General features: G+C 39.2%; 2 protein-coding genes across 2 annotated transcripts in view; one reads left to right on the forward strand and one right to left on the reverse strand.

Annotated features, from left to right (window-relative positions):
- The first annotated feature begins 1,568 nt into the window (after window positions 1-1,568).
- Window positions 1,569-9,856, forward strand: c24h6orf89 (chromosome 24 C6orf89 homolog). The gene is made up of 8 exons (XM_050038555.1): window positions 1,569-1,720; window positions 3,971-4,237; window positions 4,359-4,524; window positions 4,635-4,783; window positions 5,430-5,581; window positions 5,813-5,948; window positions 6,076-6,199; window positions 7,477-9,856. Exons 2-8 carry the CDS (start codon window positions 4,049-4,051, stop codon window positions 7,557-7,559), a joined length of 999 nt encoding a protein of 332 aa, XP_049894512.1. The 5' UTR covers window positions 1,569-1,720; window positions 3,971-4,048; the 3' UTR covers window positions 7,560-9,856.
- A 3,716-nt stretch (window positions 9,857-13,572) lies between these two features.
- The window catches only part of dram2b (DNA-damage regulated autophagy modulator 2b), an 8,386-nt gene continuing 6,843 nt past the window's right edge, over window positions 13,573-15,115 (reverse strand). Inside the window, exon 8 of the mRNA XM_050037933.1 lies at window positions 13,573-14,691. Within this exon, the coding sequence (XP_049893890.1) occupies window positions 14,557-14,691 (135 nt within the window). The 3' untranslated portion in view covers window positions 13,573-14,556. The remainder of the gene's footprint in view (window positions 14,692-15,115) is intronic.

Below are 15,115 nucleotides of genomic sequence, written 5' to 3' on the forward strand. Positions count from 1 at the left end.
GTAATTACACCGTCACATGATGCCCTTCTGCCCAAAAATACTTACATGGCGAAAGAGATGTCTGTAAAACAGTGGATAAAGGTTGTTTTTTTTTACATCTAACCCCTCTAAATATGACTTGTTTCACTATCTGGTTTTGATCCATTCGGTTTAATAACATTTAGAAAGTCTAGAAGAGCTGCACAGTTGAAACATTTTATCCTCATTGAAGTTAGCAGAGTGCTAAACCTGAAGTAGCTGGCTGGTCAACAGAAGTCTCAAGTCGCTCTATGGGCCACACAGTGTGGAAGCAAAGCAGAGCATCCAGGTGATTATGCACCTGTGCGCAACTTTCATAGGAATGACTGGGCCCGCCTCTAACGCTATATCCACTTCTCTGAATACATCCATGGCTATAATCTGAGCTTCTCTGATGTGGTAGACAGTTTGAGCGCACATGCATATTAGTGCATCTGAGTCCCATGTGTTAGCTATTACAATTAGTTTCCTCATTAAAGGGCAAATTCATACATGTTATTCATATGGTCTAAGAGAGTCTTAAAATATAAGTTAACAAGAACTCTCTCCCAAGTTCAAAAGCTAGAGTGCTAAGACTCAAATTTGTGATGTCATAGGGTGTAAAGTCTGAAGCTGTGAATGGTGAAAGATGTTCTAGATGACACTGAGAGCACCCAGGGGAATGTCCTGAGTACATGGGTACATTTCACATCCGATTCATTTGTAAGTTCATCCATACTGGAAGATTTTTTAAAGACCCTACATATCTCATCTACAGGCCTGGAGACTGCAGATGGTTACCCAACAGACTTCTTTAAAAAAAATCCTCAGTCTGTCAGTTTTCAAGGATTCATTTTAATGAAAATCCCCACCTCCAACCATGCACCCAAGAGTTAGTTCTTTAATCCTTAAAAATGACAAGAACCCTTTTGAGTGCAGCTCTTTCCCTCCAAACACAGATGACAAAATCCTTGCTTAAGTGGCACGCCCATCCATCACATCACCTGACAAGTTTTATTACGTATATGGGTTCATTTTCTGTTTCAGAACTGAAAACACTACAGCAGAATAAGGCTCATTTGGATATACATATATATAAAAGAAAAACATCCTTTGGGTTCACGCAATCAGAGTCCCGTGCATTGTTTATGGAGCAGCTCCACACTATGACTATTGCTTAACCACTAAACCTATGACATCACAAGTTTGAGACGAACTTGTCTGGTTTCTGATTTTGAGAGAGAGTAGCTCATGTTCATAAATATAGATTTAACTGTCCTAGATACTGGGAATAACATATTTGAATTTCTAATCTAGGTGATGTTCCCCTTTAATAATCTCCTGAACGGCCTGTCATGTACACTCCACACCAGCTGGTGGCAGTAATGCGCCAATTCGTAAAACGCTGGATGAAAATTGTATCCACTATTTAGTATTAAAACAGTAATGAGCTGGATCAAATGGATCAATTTTCTTTGTTTTTATCAGTCAAACATGATATATTAATAGGATATAATTTCTAAATCGCATTCCGAAACAGAAGTGACGGCAACGAACCGCCGTTGAAACCTAAAAAGAAGACGACGACGAAGAAGAAGTCAGTATCCGGGCTGTTAGTGGTAGCCATGCCACCTAACTAGGAAGCTATAAAAACAAACATTTATTTTCGAAGGTAGCGTGAGAAAGACGAGACCCAGACTACGGCGGTGGATGTCACTGTGAGGTGAGGCTGTCAGTCTGCTGTAGTTTTCTTTAAGCGACGTAAAGTGACAGTGTTAACTGAAGCTAACCGGAACAAGCTAACATGTCAGTGTTGTCGCTGTCAGTTGATCACTGCTGATCCCTGTGCTGGTATGTTACTAAGTTTTAAAGCACACAGCGTTAATGATCACGGAGATTAAATCGTGTCATGGCACTGTGTTTGGCGACGTTACACATGTGTGATTGTTTTAAATGCAGCAGCTGGACTGATGGTATTTATTATGGTATCAGAGGTGGAATGTAAACTAGCTACAGTAGCCTATATTTACTCAGATACTGAACTCAAGGACAGTATTTAGGTGCTTGTTTTTTACTTGAACATTACCATTTATGCCACTGTATTCTTCTACGCTACTCCGTTTGAGAAGGAAGTATTGGACTTCTTACTCCACTACATTTATTTGACAGGTGTAGTTACTTTATACACAGTTCTTACATATTATAGCAGCATTGTAATACTAACATTTATTAACCTAATAGCATGTAAAGTATCTAAATGTGGCGTTGGAAAACTACAAAATGCAAACTTCAAATGCTTTCGGGTGTATTTGTTCATGATAAAAACAGAATTATATAATATTTTACATTAATATGAGCCATTCTGCATCATTAGCACTTTTGCTTTTGATACTTCTGTACTGTTATTTATTTGTTACCTACTTATAATGTTGTAATTTTAGATTATAGTACTAATACTTGTACTAAAAGTAAAGGATCTGAGTACTGATAACACTGAAGTTATCTTATATAGTTGTAACTATACTATAGTTGTAACCTAAGAGACTTAGGCGCCCCACGTTGTCTCTACCTGTATACCATACTGTCTCCTCTACCATGTCCACGGTCGCACAAACAAAGGTCGACTGTGTTTAAATCCTCCTATATTATTTAATGTTTGTTGCCATGTTAGCTGTAGTTTTTTACACTAATGCACTACTTGCTTGTACCTGTTTTTGCAAGGTATGAGTCCTCTGAATGCTTCACTCCCACAGACAGTTGCATCATAGCTCCATTCTGTTTCTGTAGTTGCATCATTCATTCTTTTTTGTTTTGCGCTGTGAGTAAGGGAAACTCAATTTGTGATTTATTGCCTTTTTTCGACTGTAAATTATGTCTCCAAATGAAAACTTTGTCAGCATCTGTTTTATCTCATAAGATAAAGTTTTCTGTCTGGACATCTGACTTCAGCCATTTTGTTTTGCAGCAGCACTAAAATGTATATCGTGTATTGAAAAAGTAATTTATTATATTATCTTAGAAGGCTACCTAAAGTTTAATTTGTATTTATAATATTGATAATTTATGTAATAAAAAATTTATATTTGGCACTGTGTGACGATACGATATAGCCACACAAAAATATCGCAATACTATGCTAAATCGATTTTTCCCCACCCCAAATGAACATTAATGAAGTCTCTCTTATACAGGGACGCACGATAATATCGGCACGTCATCGATGTTGGCAGATTTTGGCTTTAAAATGAACTATTAGAATCGGCCAACATGCTTTTTCTTATCTTGCACAATTAATAAATAAAAGATACATTGGAAAGTTTTGTATTTCATGTCTCCATCTGCTGGTGGGCCATCAGGATAAGAGTATATATGCATAATATGATGTTAATTCCACTACAGAAGAGACTTGATAATCACTAAAATTAGGTAGGAAAAAAAGTGGATATATCGATATCAGTATCGGTATCAGTTGTTATGTATCGGCATGTTGGCTATAGGCAAAAATCCAATATCCTGCATCCCTTCTTTTATCTCAAACACTAAACTGATGATTGCAGGGTGTTTTAACAAACATTTAATGCTAATGATCTGGCAAAAACAATATCCATCAAATCCCTACAATGTATATTTGTTTTAGTTATATATTTTGCTTTTTTCCCAAGTACAGTTAAACTGTAGAGGGAGGTATCAGTGCATGACTCATACAACATGTCTGGACCACATGTGAATTCCTTTTGTACAAACATTCTGGCTATCAGTGAATGCCACACATTCTCTTTGATAAATCAAACGTGCTGCTTGAGAACAAACCTGTTTGTATGAGTGGCGTTTAGCACACATTGAGACTCACAGCACTGCAACCATGTTTAGATTGGTTAGAATAATTTAAATAACATCAACACCCCTAAGTCATCTAAGTTACGAAGCTAGCTGGTTTATCAAGTGGCAGCTCATGTTTTGGATGTCTTCTCAGGTGACATCATGCTCCTGGAGCTCACAGCAGCTGAAGATCGACAAGTTTGACCGAGAAGCCGCAGTCAGTGCTGCCGTCATGGGAACGACGATGAGCGAGCCGTGTATCTACGACAAACTGTCCGAGAGCATTGACATCCTCCGCCAATCAGGCTACCGCTATGGCATGTCGGAGAGGGAGATCGAGAGGTTCATCAAGCAGGTTCTGGAGACCAACGAGCCCAGGAGAGAACCTCCCCAGTTCCCCATCCTGAGAGCCACCATAAAGGTCAGACCTGCCAACACAAATATTACACAGCTAAGACCTCGGAAGGTTTCTTCATGTTCTCTGTGTGTCCTGAGGAGGGACACAACTCTCAGTGTTGTTAATGTCCCTGTTGTCTCTGCAGTTTGTGGTGGCAGTGGGCTTCCTGCTGGTGGTGGTGCTGGCTTTCACATACCCTCAGAGTGCCACCCAGCTGGGTCTGGTCAACCTGGGCTGCTACAACTGGTCGTCCCCGCTCAGCCACGTCCGCCTGCTGTCCTTGCCCATTGCTAAGAAGTACAACCTGCAAGGTCTGAAGCATGAGGGCACACGTTTACACACGGACACGTTTTTTATTGAGAAAGTACTGGATATCTGTTCTAAAGGATTAAAAAAAGATAATTTACTGTGTGTGCTGCAGGTTTCCACGAATGGTGGAGTGCCGGCTCTCTCAGGCAGAATCTGGTCAACTGCTCGAGCTGTGCAGAGATCTCCTCGGTGCTTGAAGTCCCAGAGAGCCTCAGAGGGACGGTGACTCTGCGACGGGGGCCGCAGCTGGTCTTGCTGAAGGTCAGAGTTCAAACCAAGCCAGTCTATGTCTCAAACCCAGCATTCTAAGTGTGGCACATGAGATTGTTATAAGTGTGTTGTTTGTTTCACTGCATTTCTTTAGAAAATAAACTTGGTAAGTCTTGCAAGTTACAAAAAAAAATCATCACAGTTGATTATTGTGATCACAGTTTAATTATTACTAGAATTTTCAAATATGTTTGCACTGTTATCAGACGACAGTGACATGATGTTGAGCAGTAGGGCTGCAACTAACTGTTATTCATTGCTGAATAATTTGTTGATTATTTTCTCAGTTAATCGGTTCAGTTGATTGGTCTATAAAATGTCACAAAATGGAAAAAAATGTCCATCAGTGTCAAGCCCAAGATGACGTCCTTAAATGACTCTTTTTCCCCACAGTTCAAATATATTTAGTTAACTGCCATAAAGGAGTGAAGAAACCATTAAATATTAAAATTTTAGAGGCTGGAATCTGATAATTTTCATCTTTTTTTCTTTAAGAAATACTCAAACTGATTAATCAAACATCAAATCAGTTGCAGATTAATTTAATAGTTGAGGACCAATCTATTTCTATTAATCGTTGCAGTTCCATTGAGCAGTAATGTGTGAGAAATGTTTTGTTCGTTCATGGTGTCTGCAGGGTGGGGAGTCTCTCAGCGTCCAGCGGCAGCAGCTTGAGGAGCTCTACTTGGCCCATTCAGGCTCCATGTCCATTCTGCTGGAGGAGGACGACGGTCTGCAGAACCACAACCTAGGACTCCCCCAAGGACCCGCCAACTTCACACTGCTCTGGTACACATTTCTGTTCAAAGTAGACGTCTCCACTTGTCCACTCGGCTCTGAGGGACTCAGACCTGACCTGCTTTTTAATCACAGTGGGAGAGAGTAGTCTGTGTAAAAGATGTGTGGAAATTTGTCCCTGTCTGTATCTCCTGTTAGAGAGACTATGTGGAGTAAATCTTTGATGACACCAGACACGATTGTGACTGGTGATTGTTGGTGTGTGTTGTGTTGTCTGTGCAGGAGGTTCAGCTCTGGGACCAGGGAGAAGGTGCTGAGGTGGCTCTTCCCGAAGGCTGAGCTCCGCCCGCTGCTGGACAGTGCTGGGACCATCGTGCAGCGCTGCCTCGTCACCCACAGCACAAACTCCCAGAGTAAGGTAAGTTCACGGTGTCCAAACATCCACACTAAGAGACTTAACAGGAATACAGTATTATTGGTACTGACAGGACTGACCACAAACGAACTCTCAGTCTCTAACTTTGACTCGTGGGTCTGTGTTTCAGGGTGTCGGGGTGTTTGGCTTGCTGGTGGTGGGCGAGGGTTTACCGACCGTCCGAGTTCTGCCTGTTCAGCACTGTCAGAAACACTGCAGCTCCTTCAACCTGTGGCTGACACCTGGAGACATGGGTAACACCTGCAGCACTTGTTTTTAATATAACACATTTAATGTAACAAAATGAAAACTTCACACGGTACGAATAAACTTTGGTCTTGTGTCACACAATAAAAAAAATCCCCTCCGGGCTCTGTAGAAAACACACAGATTACTTTCCACTTCCCAAAGAGTAAATGAGTATATGAATGATGGTAATCATTGTTTTGTGTGCACAGTGTGTGTTTGACTTGGAGCCCCTGAAGGTGTTCTTTTTCCTCACAACAATAATTATCTTATGTGCAGTTATTTAGCAAATAATTAGTGAATTACTAACGCTCAAGGATTTTCATACAATTATTACAATATTTTGCACTGCCGCTGAATACATAACACAGTTATTATATTGGTACATTATTTTAAAAAAGGGCTTTGTACAAAACAGATATTTAGTAAATTACAATTGGATTACAACAGCAGACACCTAAGGTCTGTTATACAATTTATAAAGATATTTTGCCCAATAAAATATACAAATAGTGTCTTAGATAATAAAATAATAAGAATGAAATAAATAAAAATAATAAAATAATAAGATAGATAATAAAATAATTGAAATACAATTTAAAAAAAATACATAAACAGAATGATAAAAAAAAAAGAAATAATAAATATTAAAATAGATAAATAGCGTCTATAAATAAGCTTCTCTTTAAACTTGGGTGAGAATAGTCACACTGCAGATATTTGGCTATTTACACTCATCTCTACAGCAAGTTTTTATGGATCCTGTGATCGGCTAGTACTTGTCATATTGACACGTTACGGTTGGAAGCAGTTAGGATTAGGACAAAGAGATCATAGTTAGGAGAGTACTAGCCAAATGGGGATGTTCCCTGAGCTTTAAGTTGTTAATTTACGAGAAAAAAGCTTGAGGATGCTCCACCAGAAAATCAGATGGCGTAACATAAAGAGCAGCACAATCAACTAAGTGTTATTAATTTTAGATTTAGCTGACTTATTATTATTAGTTTCAAGGATGTATAAAGCGGCTGAATGCACAATGTGTATATAAAAGTTAGCAGAATAGCTGTATTTGTGTTAACGTCTTTTTTTGACAGCCAGGAACATACACCTGGGTGTAAACAGCCACATTGGCTGTTTGCAGTTAGCAGCTGCTTAAACTGTACCTCACAGTCTGTATCTGTTTCCCTAATGTTTAAAATCAAACAGCTGAACGTCACATGAGGCTGCTGTAACTGTCTGAACACTCAGCTGATGTTTGTTCCCTCTGACCTTTGACCTTTTGTAGTGTACGCCGACCCTCGGTACTGGCAGATGGAGCTGTTTCCCGGCCGAGGCCAGAACATCATCTGTGACGGATCGGCCTTTTAAACCTTCAGGTGTAGTGAAGTGAAGGAGGACAGAGTTCAGGATGTGCAGATCGGCTGTGAATGTCCAATTTGCGGAGCTCGTTGGCCTTTCTGTGGCCCCGCCACACTGATGCCTTATAACCCTCCGGCCTTTTTTCTGACGCCTCCCTCCGTCCAGTAATTGTCAGAGAAGTGGAAACCACTGCACACGTGACTTCAGTTTGGAATGAAGGGATCTCCTGCAGGTTTTAAAGGGTGGAGGTCAGAGGATGGAGAAGTGACTTTGTGACTTTGTCCTCGTGTAAAACAACAGAGTCTTTAAGCAGCTCTCAGATGTTCTGGATGTGCTGTGCTCGTGCCATAGCTTCAAGCAGATCTATAGCAATTAAAAGATAAAATAAATTCATGAAGTCACTGGGTGTCTCTCTCTGTCAGAAGGTAGTGAAACACTGTCGAGTACGTCGGCGTCACACTGGTTCCAGACGTGTGAATCACGGCCCACATCTCTGGTGTTGTGCTCATTTTCAGCAGGGACACTGTCTCTTTTTTGGACCAGAGTCAATAAAATGTCTTCTAGCTGGGTAAAATGTTTGCAGCTGTACATGTTGACGCAAGTAGAATAACAAGTCTTCGTCAATCAGCATGTCAGACTTTAAGTTAACCTTCCTCCTTCCTCCCGACTGAAGACAAACAACTTTCAGTGTGATCATCAGGGAACCTGCAGTTGTTATAATTACTGTACACTCACATGGTGCATAATCTACTCGCATTTAATCATCTTATAACCAAACTAAGTTTAGGATCACAGGGAGCTCCAGTCAGTGAGCATTCTGGGAACTCTTTAGGAATTTAATAGTGTCTGGACTTGCTGGATGTTCACTACCTCCTGTATTTCTGAGACACACCTGCAGCTTCAACTCTTCTGCTCTTTATCTGGTTCTTTTCTCGATGTTAAAGGGTCAGTTCATCCAACTTACAAAAACAACAGTCTTCTGTGCGGTGGTAATTAGAACACACTGTCAGCTAGGGCTGTCGAATCAGATTTGCTTGTTAAATACAAATATTTGAGAATTCTTTTTTTGTTGTTGTTTTTTACATAAAGTTTTAAAGTTTAAACGTACTCAGTAGGACACTCAGAGTGACAGCGGCATTCATCATAATATAGTAAACAAGCTCACTGCACTAACAACGGATCGGAAATGTGCATTCATTTTTGGCGACACTCAGTACCAATCAAAGGCCATAGACTGTGTTGTAGTTGGTTGGGTAGGGCTGCTACATCATGTCCGCAGCTCTCTGTATCAAAGAGTAGTATGAAAGCCAAAAAACAAGAACGACAGCTTGACTTGAAGCCGTCTCCGTCGACCGCGGGGTCTCCGAGTGATGATTCGAATCTCCAACTTTGAGGGGACAGCCCTACTGTTAACAGTTCACACTGGAACTTAATTGGAATTTTTCTAACTTATGTATTCTGATTATTTTCTGTGACTGTACTAATACTGTTAGTATTTAGGCCTGTTTGTACCAAACTTAAACTTTTTTCAGCATGTAAAATAAAATGATAGATAAAAATATAAATCACACATTTAACTCATTGAGATTTTACATTAGCCTTACTGTTGACACTGCTACTCAGTAATTTACAAAAACAATTGTGACATTCAAAAGTAGCTTTATGTGTATTTATTTTAACGGTGACATTTTAAATACTGCTCACTCTGTGCCAGCTTTTAAATATACAAGCATCAGCTGAGAATTTCGATTTGGCATCAAGATAACGAACTACAGCTGAGTATATTTAACAGCGAAGTTGAAGGTCGGAGACAAACCCTTTAAATGAATATTTCGCAGTTTGGTGAGACATTAATAATCTAAGTTAAAGTTAAACTCAGCAGGAATATATATTGCAAAAATGGAATATAATATTCGTAACTATTTTCGATAGTTTATAATCACCTGAAACTAGAGGAAGAATTCTGTTTTCATACCTTAGAATGAGCAATGAGAATCAAACGCTGGCTCTAGAGAGGGACATTTGCATTTTAGGGTTCGTCACCGTAGTTCTACACACTTGGCACATAGGAGCTTCAGTTAGTTGCAATCTACAACCTCACCACTAGATGTCACTAAATCAGACACACCAGACCTTTTAAAAACTGCAGTCTTTTAATTGTGATTTGATTTTAAAGCCATTCAAAGCTGGAACACATCCTCACTAGGTTAAGAATCTGGCGATGCGATATGAATTACGATACAGGGGTTACAATATTGTGATTTCTGAACAATTACAATTATAATTTCTTAACAAATATAATCATAGGAAAGCTTTCATAATGACACGCCCATATGCTTAAAAAACGAGCACTTTTTTTTTAATATAGTCTGAACAGTGGGATCTGTATTTGTATTTATCACAGTCCCTGTACCATTCAGCATAATAGCACTAATGTTTGTGCCGCTCTGAGCAACGTATTGAACATTTGCCGATATCAAAAGACAAAATTAAAAGTAAAGCGCTTCAGATTCTTAATGTAAACAAATTAAGAGAATTAAAATTTGTAAACAATAAAAAAATTGGCAGCGTTTTTGAGAATCTGTACATTATCACAAAACATAATATCAGGATACTCAAGTCTATCAATATTTTCTTGCGGACACTGTTTCTGAATAACATGTTGCTCTTTGTTAATTTAACATTTGAGTTTCTTCAGTTCTAAAGTTGTGTTACTTTGCTCGCACGGCATTGATGTGGAAGCAGAAATCCTAGACAAAGATATCTCAAAACCATATGTGTATCTCACTGGAGAGACGATACTAGAAAGACTGTTTTTGTAATTTGGGTGAACTGACCCTTTAACAACCAGTTAAACCTCTAACCTACAAAAAGACTTTAGTTATATATTCATTCTTCATGTCGCTTATCTGGATCAGACGAAGCTGCTTCTTTAATTTCAGAGTTGTTATTTATTGTTATGATTGTATGTATATACGTTCAAGCCATTAATATTTTAATGTGTTGTAATTTTATTAGACTTTGATCATTTGTGATTATCGGTGCCGAGAGCGGACAGTTCACATCAAATCATCTTCAACAGATTCTGAGATTTCTATTTCTCTAAAGCATCCCGAAATCCACAGAGCAGTGGACGATATGTTTTGTGCATAAACAGGGTTTTGATGGGTCGTTGAGAAAGTTGGAATTAGTTTGAACCAGTTTGCCAAAGTTAATGTCAAATCTGAGTTTCAATGTTTGAAACTCCTCCATTTTGTTTGAGCCTCTCAAAAATTCATAATTTCCACACATCACCAGTTGGGGGCGCTTGAGAACAATTTGGAAGTGAAAGTTTTGAAATGTTCGCTTTGCATAGAAATGTCAGTTTTATGGGAAAATTAAAACTTGTCATGTATTTGCTTCCATCTGTGTGGGATTTTTATTTATTATATTTTATAAGTTTAAGTGGTTTCGTAAGTGGTTTGAAGTAAAGTGGTTGAAAATTTGAGTTTCAATGATTTAATGAGCAGGGTGTCATTTTACAAATGACCTCATGAGTGAGAGAAAAAACAAAAATCTGTTTTGTTCACCAGTTGGTAAATTTTACTCTCAGAATTACTTAAAGTTGTAGTTGGTAACTTTTATAAAAATAATTATTGAAAATAATATTATGAGACAGATAATCTGTGGAAAAACTCATGCTCCTCCTCCTCATAGTTCTTCTAATGTCACTACCTAGAATCCACCACGGCTAAAGAAAAACAACCAATCAGAGCCAAGGATTCTCTAGCACAGATTATTTGTCTAATGTAGAGCTGTGTGGATTTAGTGACAGTTTAAGCAAATATGACAGAAGGTTATTTTAAGTTACCAACTACAGCTCTCAGTGTTTTTTTCCCTCCATGATACCTGCCGAGAGATTCCTGCAAATGCCATTAGATGCACTAAGATGAGGAAGAACATGATCTTCTGCCTCATGCACTACTGTTAGGATGTAGTGATAGTTCAAGCGATATTGACAAAAAGTTATATAATATTTTTAAAGTTACCTTTTGTAGCTTTAAAGGACCATTATACAACATTCAGAGCATTAATTATTGGCTATGTAAAGATATAGTGGAGTAATGGCGTCCTGAGAAGAGGATGACATCACGCTCCCTCTGTGTGTGAGTTGTAATCTGAGCTTCTCTGTTCTTTGTTGTTGTGAATGGTCCAACCACACGTGCACATTAGCGCATGGGAGTCCCTGTGTGTCCCACTAGCTATCTAATCACCACTGCTCTGCACTGCACTCATACAGTGGTTACCACTGCTAACACCAGCCCAACAACCCACAGTGGCCAATGGCATTGTCACATAAGTGTAACACCCACATACTGACCTGTTGGAAGCAGCTGATCAGAGAACAGCCGATGACAAACTGGTGGCGGAAGAACCTTGACCTGTTAGAGAGCTGGGAGTAAATGTCAACTTCAACCTAATGTGACAGTTGTATTAATAGTTTTTAAATCAAAGCTGAAATAACTGAGGTTTTAGGAATTTGGGGGCAGCAGAACAAGTTGAAAACAACCTCTGAAGGATTATTACCTCCTTAAGTTGTTGGTCTCCTTTTAGCTCCAGTCTGAACTCCACTAAAATATAAAATGTCTGTCTCTCTAGGTGCTGAATGTTCCACTTTCGTTACCAGCTACTCTCTAACGCACCGAAATTAGACTATATAAGAATATAAAAACTTCAGACTGAGGCAGAGAAACTGTGACCGTAGGAGCTACAAAGAGATACATCTTTATTAATGTGTAGTTTGTATGGTTTTTATGGTTCACCTATAGCAAATATTAACAAACGTAGTCTTAACATGAACATCACACCAACAATACAAGGTACAGTTGAAACTCAGGGTTGGAAGTTCAGTAGCTTTGTATCTGCTTAAATATTAATGTTTATTTCTCGTTATTTATTATTATTTATGTTCTCAGTTAATCGACAGCAGGTACTGTGGAGTCTGGAGTGTGCCATCAGAATAATTGCACTGTTTAAAGTGAATTTATGTAGTATTTAAATACAAACTGAACCAATTTGTAATACTAATATGTTAACTTAATACTTATTTAACTTAATATATCAAAATATTTAAATATTCTGGTGGCATACTGCAGCATGTTACCACAACCTGACATTCATCAGGCTGCTGATTCTCCAGCAGAAGCTGTTCAGTTACTGTCAGACCATTTATAAACCCGCCAACCAGTGTCACCTACAGGCGAGCACAGCAGTAATTCAGTTTCTAAAGAAAATGGTGCACATTGCTTAAAGGGAATAACGCACCTGCAGTATGAACACGGCTTTTACAGTAAAAACAGTAAATATATGTATACTGTAATAATCAGTAGCATTTACTGAAAACACCTTTAAAATAAACAAATGGAATGCAACTAATATAAAACCCAGACTGATGTCAGACAATTAGTTAAAATCACAACCTGTCCTATATGCATAGATATAGATACATACATAGACTGACACTCAGCGCTCTGACAAATATTCTCTACTCTTCCAATTTAAAGCGGTGAGCCCATTTCATCATCATTCGTTTTTTAATAAATGTTCTTTTCTACCATATGACTCTCAGTGGGCTTCACCGGCACGTGAGGGGAGAGAAAGCATAACTTACACCTGAGAGTAAAACACACTCTTTTTTAAACAGTAAGTATAAATGACATAAAGTGCAGCACTGAAGTGAACAGTCACTGAAACGGACTGATGCAGTTTAAAGGACAAGTGCAAAGCCTCATATTTGGGTTTAAAGGCTCATTTCACCCAATTATAACAAAAAAACAAACAAAAAAAAAACAGCAAATCTGTCTCTTCCCCTTCGTATTATCTCTCCAGTCAGTCAGTTTGGTTTGTCTCTCGTTTGCTCTGTGCGGCATCCAGAGTATCAGGAACTCTGTTATTGAAAGAAATGTTAATGTTGAATATTTCAGCTGTCACGTTTGAAAGAAATGTTAATGTTGAATATTTCAGCTGTCACGTTAGNAAAAAAAAAACAGCAAATCTGTCTCTTCCCCTTCGTATTATCTCTCCAGTCAGTCAGTTTGGTTTGTCTCTCGTTTGCTCTGTGCGGTATCCAGAGTATCAGGAACTCTGTTATTGAAAGAAATGTTAATGTTGAATATTTCAGCTGTCACGTTTGAAGGGTGAAGGGTCGACATTACAAATGACCTCGTCCTCCACACCTCCAAACGTTACAGTACAGGGTGAGTAAATGTGTTTTGATTATAACTGTCTTTTACATTTCAACTCTGGACATGGATGCGCTACTGTCAGGCTACGTTACTAAGCAACGGTATTGGCTAATGTTAGCTAACTTAAGCTACTATTTTCTACCTGCTCGGTCAACTGTTTCTAGAGGTCTGGTGAAACGCTGTTAAAAATCTGGGTCGTGGCTAAAAACACGGAGAGGGTGTCACAACATTTTCTAACTGCATCCAACATGACACATTTAACATGCTTTAATGTTAACATTTGAAATAAGTTGACTGTGCTCCAGACTGAAGACAAAAGTTTTTGATCCCCCATTTGCTGCTGTTTCTCGGGGACTTTTTGGTATTTTCTTCTAATTCTCACCTGTATGTCCTCCTATTTTAAAGACTAAAAGTAGCCTTTGTTTTGTCCTGATCTGATTGATTGGATCAGCCATAAACAGCGCAGATCATAAGCATTTGCGCAGTGTTGGTAGTCTTTGCCTTCAGTTGCCTGCCCTCCATCTGGACAGTGCACTGACATATGACGTCATATGCAAAGAAGCTACTGGGGTGGAGGCAGAAATCTCCAAACTTGGACATATAAAAACTCAAACTATTTGACTTGACAGATGCCACTAGAGGGAAGAGAGAGTATGTTTTTGAGTGTACTGACCCTTTCAGAGCCACCACACCAGCTTTAAAAAAGTCCTTATAAAAAGCCTTTAAACGTGTTTAGAAAAAGTGGAAATTGGTTTAAAAGCAGTGAGATGCTCTGCAGCCAGTCACGTTCCTCCTGCCAGCAGTGGAGACGACTCCAAAGTGTCATGGTTGTGATTTGATGCTGTGATGCCACCGGGTGGCCAGTTGTCGTACAGGTGGCTGCTCTGCAAATCTGCCTCTGCTCGCAAAGTTATTTTCTTTATAGAAAGAGAGAGAAAGAAAAAACATACAAAGTTAGGACATATTTTCTGTTTGTCGACACAGCCCTTCAATAAGACCTTAAAGGGATAGTGCACCCAAAAATGAAAATTCAGCCATTATCTACCCACCCTCATGCTGAGGAAGGCCCTGGTGAAGTTTTAGAGTCCTCACATCCCTTGCGGAGATCGGCGAGGGGAGCAGCTAGCACACCTGATGGCTGACGGCGCCCCAGACTAACGTCCAAGAACACAAAATTGAAACCACAAAGTATCTCCATACTGCTCATCCATAGTGATCCAAGTGTGCTGCAGCCCGACATAAAAAGTTGTTTCAAAAAACGTCACATGAACTCTGTTTTTAGCCTCACTGTAGCCTGTAGCTCTGACTGCTTCTCTGTGCTCCGCGCTCACGTGTGCATGC

Source organism: Epinephelus moara, chromosome 24 (assembly GCF_006386435.1).
Source record: "Epinephelus moara isolate mb chromosome 24, YSFRI_EMoa_1.0, whole genome shotgun sequence".
NCBI classification, from domain to species: Eukaryota; Metazoa; Chordata; class Actinopteri; order Perciformes; family Serranidae; genus Epinephelus; species Epinephelus moara.